Here is a 9,714-nt window from a genome sequence, read left to right on the forward strand (position 1 = left end):
AATTCACTTACTTAAACAAATGTATTTGTTGTAAGTCGCTTTGGATAAAGGCATCTGCCAAATGCTATAAATGTAATGTAAATGTAAGAATTCACCCCAGCCCAGGTAGAATACAGTATCTCCTTTAGAATATCTCCCTGAAGGGGCAATTTAGCAAAGCGCTTATATTACAATACATATTATATGTATATTATATTATATGTATATATTTATACTGTACATACAAATATAGGACGGGCACATTGTAATGCATGGAATGTAATGCGGAATGGTATCAAACATGCATTCCATCCATTACAATAAGCCTGTCCTCCGATTTCTACCTCCACCAACCTCCCTGGGGGAGGGGTGGTACACCGTCTCACCATCCAGCACAGAGCTAGAACTTCGTCATCACACATTAAGGCATTTTGTACTTGACACTTACTGCTAATATACTTTTATATGCTAATAGTAGCTAATACTACTTTTGCTACACCATAACGTTAGCTTAGAATGGAGCCTCTACAGCCTCTACAGCCTCTACAGCCTCTACATGTAGGAGTTCTCAATTGTCAGAAACTTGATTCCTCTTGTCCTCTCCCCGCGTCTTCCACTCGCATCCTACTCAAAATGCATTGGAGGGGGGCGTTCAGTGGCGTAGCACACTAAGGCGCATACCATATCATCGCAAGGTCCCTGGTTCGATTCCGGCCATCGACATATCCTGCATGTCATCCCTCCTCTCTCTCACCCATCCTTCCTGTCAATCTCTACTGTCTCTATCCCAATAAAGCAGAAATGCAAAAAGAAAAAATGCATTGGAGGAGAAGATCTAGGTTCCTCCCCTTAGATATTCTCCTCCAATGCTTTTTGAGAAGAAGCAAGTGGAGGATGGAGGAATTTGGTTTTTAACTAAATGAGAAAGGGCCATAGTCAGGGGAGGCAGAAATCGGTATCAAACACATGTCAAATACACATGTTTAATACCATTCCTCATTCCATTGCATGCATTACAATGAGCCTGTTCTTCTGATTTCTACCTCCACAGACACGATGCACCGTCGGTTCCAGATCTGTGGGCCGACAGCTATTGATGCTCCCCTAACATCATACATCATGTGACTCGAGGCAATGGGATTCCAGAACTCCTCATACAATGACTCCTCCCACCCCTTCCAATCCCATTCTTCTGATATCTGATTGGTTAAAACGGCCTGTCAGTATAGTATTTTCATTCTGAACATCAAAATGAACTGCAATGTACCCACATTTTGACTTGGCTCCATAGCCATTGAACACCGTGACTCATCCAGACTCAGTGGTGGAGCTGAGCAAAATGACCACATTCCAACAATTGATGAGAATTGATTGCATGGCCAATAAGCAGTCTTTGTCTTTGTCTTTGTCATGACACGAGGGGCCGGCCGAGTTTGGAGCAGTATTTTGGGGGAAGGCCTTGTGCACGCACGTATGTCTCGGTCAAACTCTCCTGTTGTCACCGTCCTTGTCACCACTTACTGAATGGATAACCAGGGATAACAGTGGTATGTGTGTGTGTGTGTGTGTGTGTGTGTGTGTGTGTGTGTGTGTGTGTGTGTGTGTCTGTATCTGTCAAGGTGGTTGAAGGGCAGATCAAAGTCCTCTGTTTGGCACTTGTTTAAGCCCCCCCCCCCCCCCCCCCCCCGCCCCCCCCGCCCCCCCGTCTCCTATGATGTTGACACTTCAGGAGGTGCGGAAAAGAGACCCCCAGAAGAAGAATGGGCGTTCCAACCAACACAGTCCTTGGGTTTCATCAGTCATGGCTACCTGTCTGTGACACATCAGCCCACATGGCTTTACTCTTTGCCCCTATTACAGCTCACAGGCAGTAGTAGTAGAGGCCTGAGAGGAACCAGACAGATACTCCGTCTGATCGGCTGTCCGACTCTGACTGTCCAGGCATTAACTCAGTGAGTCTTTTCGGCGTGCAGGAGACTTGGAGTCGGCAGTGCAAAATGATACATCATACATCCAGAGTTCTCCTTAGTTAGAGTGCGTGGTGGTCTAATCCGGTAGTAGCCTGTCCCGGCCCCTCTGTCCTCAGTTAGAGCGTCCCCTGTCTGGCGGAAGAGCAGAAGCAGCTACTACGCCCCTCTGTCTCTCCCTCCTGCCACCACCACCACCACCACCACCAACGCTGACGACCTTTCACCTCTTGATCCGGCTCAGCTGTTCAGCCATGATTGACAGGGACTGGGTGAGCTTCACCAGGGCGATGATGATGGTTCCACCAATCAGAGTGCAGGTGGGCCAGAAGAGGGAGTGAAAGACAGCGACACGGCCGTAGATACGGGTCAGTATGGCGCTGTCCTGCAGATCCTCCGGGTCTGTGTAGCACATAACCTGAAATATAATATAATATAATTTTATATTATATACTATAAAATATAATATAATTTAATATGATAGATTATCATATAATATAATTTAATATGATATACTATAAAATAATATAATATAATTTAGAATTATATACTATAATATAATATAATTTAATATGATATACTATAAAATAATATAGTATAATTTAGTATGATATATTATAATATAATATAATTTAATATGATATACTATAAAATAATATAATATAATTTTGTATGATATATTATAATATCATATAATTTAATATGATATACTATAAAATAATATAATATAATTTAGTATTATATACTATAATATAATTGTATATAATTTTATATGATATACTATAAAATATAATATAATTTAATATGATATATTATAATATAATATAATATTATATACTATGATATAATTTAATATTATATAATATAAGTTAATATGATATATTATAATATAATATAATTAATACGATATATTATAATATAATATAATATAATTTAATATAGTATACTATAAAATAATATAACATAATTTAGTATTATAAACTATAATATAATATAATTTAATATGCTGTACTATAAAATAATATAATATAATTTAGTATGATATAATACAATATAATTTAATATAATACATTATAATATAAGATAATTTAATATGATATACTATAAAATAATATAATATCATTTTGTATGGTATGATATAATATAATATAATATGATATACTATAAATAATATAATTTAGTATAATATAATATAATTTAGTATGATATACTATACTATAATATACTATAATATAAAATAATATCATATAATTGAGTAATATAATATATTATATTATATTGTAGTGACCTACAAGGGAGTTAGAGAGAGAGACATTCACCAGGGCACCTGTGCCTTTAAGAGAGAGGGTGGTGGGCGAAAAGGGTTATGTGTTTTGGTTCCGGGTGCGCTGTCATGCCCGCTCAGTGTTGTTGTTAGTTGTCTTTTATGTGGAGAGTAAACAGACTCGACTTGCCTTCACCTCCTTGTCTCATTGTTTACCGCACCTCCACAATATAGTATATAGTATAGTACTTATATAGTATGATAGCAAATATAACATAATATAATGTATTGTTATATAATGTAATATCCACAGTACAGTGCAGTATATTATTAATATATATTGTAGTTTTATTATAGCACATTGTTTTACTATATGTATGTACAAGTTGATTTTCCATATGGAGGTAAATTGGTGTGACATTTCAGTCCATGACTCCGAAACATTAATAAAAGCTACTACTACTATTATTGTGTGTGTTGTTAAAAGTCCAGTATGTCGATTTTAACTTTAAAACAGTGCTACATGGCCACAATAAATCGATAGCGATCAATGAATGCGATTGCATGATAAAGAACATTTGGTCAGCGCTGTTTCGGTCCAGACAAAGCTCTTTCTAAAATCTGTCGTTTGGGTCGAGCACTGGCCTTTACGTATCATGTGTAAAGCCATGCTCTACAACCTGAGCCACACACAGTCTCACCTGTAAAGCCATGCTCTACAACCTGAGCCACACACAGTCTCACCTGTAAAGCCATGCTCTACAACCTGAGCCACACACAGTCTCACCTGTAAAGCCATGCTCTACAACCTGAGCCACAGACAGTCTCACCTGTAAAGCCATGCTCTACCACCTCACTGTCTCACCTGTAAAGCCATGCTCTACCACCTGAGCCACAGTCTCACCTGTAAAGCCATGCTCTACCACCTGAGCCACAGACAGTCTCACCTGTAAAGCCATGCTCTACCACCTGAGCCACACACAGTCTCACCTGTAAAGCCATGCTCTACCACCTGAGCCACAGTCTCACCTGTAAAGCCATGCTCTACCACCTCACAGTCTCACCTGTAAAGCCATGCTCTACCACCTGAGCCACACACAGTCTCACCTGCTGCTGTGTCTTCAGACGCTCTGAGATGTTCATTATGACGTTGTGCATGATTGTGTAGTCCTTACGACACTTAGGCACCATGAAGCACTAGAAGAGAGTAGAGAGAGAGGGGGGGGGAGCAGAGGGGGGGGGGGCAGAGAGGGAGAGAGAGAGGGGGGGGACAAAGAAGAGAGATGGAGAAAGAGAGGTTTAAAGGCACAGTTCACTATGCAATCAATGGTTGTCAAACTGTTTTTCCTATTTAGAAACACTAAAAGAACAAAGGGGTTATCACACAATTTCACAAGCAACATTAGTAAACTGTTTCTACATTCCTTTCTTGTGTGTGTGTATGTGTGTGTGTGTGTGTATGTGTGTGTGTGTGTGTGTGTGTGTGTGTGTGTGTGTGTGTGTGTGTGTGTGTGACAGAAAAATAGTTTCAATGTATGTCACCAGCACTTCATATGTGTGAAATGTGTGTGATTGTAAGTCTATAATTTACATTTGAAGTTCCATTCAATTCAGTCACATGTATTAGTCACATGAGTGTAGAATGTATCAAGTAGAGTGTAGAATGTATAAAGTAGAGTGTAGAATGTAGAATGTAGAAAGTAGAGTGTAGAATGTAGAATGTAGAAAGTAGAGTGTAGAATGTAGAATGTAGAACGTATAAAGTAGAGTGTAGAATGTAGAATGTAGAAAGTAGAGTGTAGAATGTAGAATGTAGAACGTATAAAGTAGAGTGTAGAATGTAGAATGTATAAAGTAGAGTGTAGAATGTAGAATGTAGAAAGTAGAGTGTAGAATGTAGAATGTAGAACGTATCCTTTATGACATGATTAGAAATGTAGCCTCCACAGTAGTTATTTGTTTCCAGCTGCAAGATTTTGTCCTCCATGTCCTCCCCTCTTCCACATCGTCACGTGTTGAAAGGGAGGCATCAGAAGTTAATGTTGTGGAGATTCACAATTAAAATCCAATAACACAAGCCTAATCAACAGTCATCAATGAATAATGACTGTGTCCACTAAAGGAGAGAAATGCTGTTGTAATTATCACTCCTGTGAAGCTATCTTTGTGTGAAGCGCAATGCTTTACATTTGTCTACGAAATGTGTTATATTAATAAAGTTTGATTTGATTTGGTGTGCGTACGATGGACCGATCTTCCTCTTATAGCATGTCTTCTCCTCAGGGATTGAACCTGGGTCTCTCACTTCAAGCCCAAGCATTTACCATTAGACCAAGAAGACATCCTCGCGGTCCGAGGATGGCATTGGAGCATACAAGTCTCAGACAGGGCTACCTCTCACTAGAGTGTACTTGGTTTCCGAACCCCCTCCGCTACAAAATAGACAAGGGAGTCGAGGACTAGTGGTCTGAGCTGCTGTTCAACACATCGCACTACTCTTTTTTTGGTAACCCTTTATATTACAAGCGTGTTACAGCTAATAGTTACTAACAAATTATATAGTTAATATGTGGGGGAAAAAATAGGTCATTTCTGGCACCTAACTCAATGAATTCAACACAGTTGGTAACTATCTGGCACCTAACTCAATGAATTCAACACAGTTGGTAACTATCTGGCACCTAACTCAATGAATTCAACACAGTTGGTAACTATCTGGCACTAAATGGCATCGTAATAGTGGTGTATGGCTCAGTGAATCAGAAAGAACCAGGGAGTCTGTTTAATGGTAACACTTTAGTATGGGAACACATATAAGGCACTAATTTGTAGCTTTTAAGTGTTTAATAGGTCTCTAATTTTGGGGTCTTACTAGACATTTATTAGTTTTTTTATTCAGTGTTTTCTTATTCTCATGTCATAAATCATGTCATAGCTGTTAGATGTGATTTCAGGGTTACTGGCTTCAAAGCCCAAACCTTGCCTCCAATAACAGTGTGTGTGTGTGTGTGTGTGTGTGTGTGTGTGTGTGTGTGTGTGTGTGTGTGTGTGTGTGTGCGGTGTCTTGAGGGCCTAGGTAGAAAGAAAATACTTATAAGCTACAAATGAATGCCTGATATGTGTTCACAAAAAAAAAACTAACTGTTACCTAATTTATATGCAATTATCAGGCAAATATTGACAAGAAATGTACAAAATAGCAAAGTATTAACAAAATAGCAATAGCAAATTTACAAAAAAGAGCAGCAGAACAATACATCTTGTTGGCTGTGTGAGACTAAATGGCAATGAGGCTAGAGGCTGTGAAATGGTTGTTAAAGGCTGTGAAATGGTTGTTAAAGGCTGTGAAATGGTTGTTAAAGGCTGTGAAAAGGTTGTTAAAGGCTGTGAAAAGGTTGTGAACGTATTGTTGTTAGTGAAGTAACTAGAAAGTCTACTTTCATAATATGTACCGTTTAAATTAAAAAAAAAAGTTTTTGTGTAATGTTTCATACTATGCATCATTTAATTGAAATATTCGTTCTGGTGCTTCTTGTGCAACGCCAGCATTTCACAGTTATTGGGCAACTCCAACTGACTGGTGATAGGGAAGTAGACTAGCAAAACAAATAACTCACTGAACACACACTGTGACTCAACAAGCAGGTGGCTAATAATCAGGAAGTAAGAGAAAGGGAACACCGGGGGAGGCTGGTGGAGGTAGAAATCGGAGGCTCATTGTGATGCATGGAACAGAATGAGGAATAATATCAAATGCACAAAAGTGATATAAAAAACAAACAAACAGTTATTTTACTTCTACTTTCATGCGAACAATGTGACATTGCCTTTACTATGAAGCACTTTGTTCACAGCATTTTTCCTCGCAACATGTGACATGAATAAAGACTGATTGATTAACTGATTGATTGATTGATTGATTGTGATTTTGGTAGAGATCTCAATGGCTCCAGGCCGTGTGTGGAGCTCAGGATGTGTGATGGCCGTCTTTGATAATGCAGCAGAGGTGATCTGGGATTACACTTTCATGATGATGATAGCCATGTCTGAGACATGTAAAACCCCAGTGTTGCACTCAGACCTTGAGGGTGTCCTCTTGGCCTGATGGCAGCTGCTTGGGTCTTCCACATGGGATACCTGGGTTAGGGTCATGGCTAGTTACTGAGATATCATCAACCCAGTCTCAAGATCGCATCTGAATCTAGTCCCAATTGTAAGCATTGTGAATAACAGGTTATTATGTGGAGATTTATAGATTAACACTCTGAATGTGTATTGAGACTTTGTGATAATGCACTTAAAATAAACTTTGACGAGATTGGGAAAGCAACCCAACAGGGGTAAAAAGGAGGTGGGCAAGAAGGCAAATAAGGAAACAGTGGTTTGGCAGAATTATACATTGTTCATTCATTGTAGGCCTACATGCTCATGGAAAGACTTATAGCAGGTGCCAGTGAGACACTCCCATGATTGCTGTACATACATTAAGGGTAACCCTAACCCTAACTCTAACCCTAACCCTAACCCTAACCCTAACTCTAACCCTAACCCTAACCCTAACCCTAACTCTAACCCTAACCCTAACCCTAACCCTAACCCTAACCCTAACTCTAACCCTAACCCTAACTCTAACCCTAACCCTAACCCTAACCCTAACCCTAACCCTAACTCTAACCCTAACCCTAACCCTAACCCTAACCCTAACCCGTCCTTCTACCTCCTCTGGTGTGTTAGAGATAGTGCCAGTGAGACGCCCCCTCTGGTGTGTTAGAGATAGTGCCAGTGAGACACCTCCTCTAGTGTGTTAGAGATAGTGCCAGTGAGACGCCCCCTCTGGTGTGTTAGAGATAGTGCCAGTGAGACACCTCCTCTGGTGTGTTAGAGATAGTGCCAGTGAGACACCTCCTCTGGTGTGTTAGAGATAGTGCCAGTGAGACGCCCCCTCTGGTGTGTTAGAGATAGTGCCAGTGAGACACCTCCTCTGGTGTGTTAGAGATAGTGCCAGTGAGACGCCCCCTCTGGTGTGTTAGAGATAGTGCCAGTGAGACACCTCCTCTGGTGTGTTAGAGATAGTGCCAGTGAGACACCTCCTCTGGTGTGTTAGAGATAGTGCCAGTGAGACGCCCCCTCTGGTGTGTTAGAGATAGTGCCAGTGAGACACCTCCTCTGGTGTGTTAGAGATAGTGCCAGTGAGACACCTCCTCTGGTGTGTTAGAGATAGTGCCAGTGAGACACCTCCTCTGGTGTGTTAGAGATAGTGCCAGTGAGACACCCCCTCTGGTGTGTTAGAGATAGTGTTAGAGATAGTGTTAGAGATAGTGTTAGAGATAGTGTTAGAGATAGTGCCAGTGAGACACCCCCTCGCTCGACGTTCACTTAGAGGTTTCGGCGACACTTGTTATGTTTTAAGTTCAAGTATGTTAATGCTAATGTTGTTAATGTTAATGACTATTCCATTTATTGATTGATTGTCTTGTGTGTGTGTGACGGTTAATTCCTGCTGCACATGGCAATAACGCAGCCTGAACTTGAGCTTGGCTCCAGGCATCTAGAGGAGAGGCCATGGAGGAGGGGGTACAGTCAGGGCTGATCTGGGATTCAGCATTACAGCTCTGGGAGTCTAATTATAAACACATGATCTGTTTATCAATCTGGCTTTGATGTGTTGTAGTCTTAGCAGTCCTTGTGGTTGTCTCTAAGGCCCAGCTCCAGCCCAAAGTACAGTAGGTGGAACAGTCTGCTTAGAGTATTCTACATAAACTGTCTCCTTTGTCGTTGTTTGTGCTATAACTCTCCATCTCCATAAGGAAATAAGGGATGGTCTATCAAAAGAGGGTTTCGGCAATGAATCAATGAATAGGGTTTAATCAATGAATGATTAACTGTGCTTGATTGATATTAAAACCCCTTATTGACATTTACACTTTAGAAATGTGTCAGAAATGGGGATATTGTACTATAAATGTGATAAGCACATCTCGTGGAAATTCACACACACACACACACACACACACACACACACACACACACACACGCACGCACACACGCACGCACACACACACACACACACACACACACACACACACACACACACACACACACTACTTCGTATTCATTGTTCTATACAGGGAAGAGGTCTCATCAGGTTCCCCATCATTATAATGGAAACAATCGTCTGCAATAATCATGTGTCCCAATCTCCAGCATAGGGATTGGTAGGTATCAAATCATCAAGACCCAAATAAAACCCTGGTAAAGACTTCACAGATTCACATTGTGGACAGCACTCTGGATGACAACGTTCCAGTTTAGCTAGCTACTAGTAGTATCCTTGTATCCAAGATGAAGCTTATCCTGACTCTCTCCATCACCTGCGCCCTCCTCTACACAGGTAACACATTTCACCTTAAAGTGACACTTCAACATTTTCAACCTTATAGTCATTATCACCAGCAGCATGTAAACACTGTGATTTCCTATGTTCTGTAGTAAAGTATATGAGAA

The 9,714-nt window shown here is 40.3% G+C and overlaps 2 protein-coding genes across 2 annotated transcripts in view; one reads left to right on the forward strand and one right to left on the reverse strand.

Annotated features, from left to right (window-relative positions):
- Nucleotides 1-2,169: 2,169 nt before the first annotated feature.
- The window catches only part of s100p (S100 calcium binding protein P), a gene marked incomplete at both ends in the record, with an annotated part of 23,447 nt that continues 15,902 nt past the window's right edge, over nt 2,170-9,714 (reverse strand). Inside the window, 2 exons of the mRNA XM_083695621.1 lie at nt 2,170-2,364; nt 4,318-4,407. Coding sequence (XP_083551747.1) covers nt 2,170-2,364; nt 4,318-4,407 — 285 coding nt within the window. The remainder of the gene's footprint in view (nt 2,365-4,317; nt 4,408-9,714) is intronic.
- LOC310822995 (uncharacterized protein) overlaps nt 9,491-9,714 on the forward strand; it is a 4,744-nt gene continuing 4,520 nt past the window's right edge. Inside the window, exon 1 of the mRNA XM_083695618.1 lies at nt 9,491-9,601. Within this exon, the coding sequence (XP_083551744.1) occupies nt 9,553-9,601 (49 nt within the window). The 5' untranslated portion in view covers nt 9,491-9,552. The remainder of the gene's footprint in view (nt 9,602-9,714) is intronic.

The sequence above is a fragment of the Argentina silus genome (assembly GCF_951799395.1).
Source record: "Argentina silus genome assembly, chromosome: X".
Lineage (NCBI taxonomy): Eukaryota > Metazoa > Chordata > Actinopteri > Argentiniformes > Argentinidae > Argentina > Argentina silus.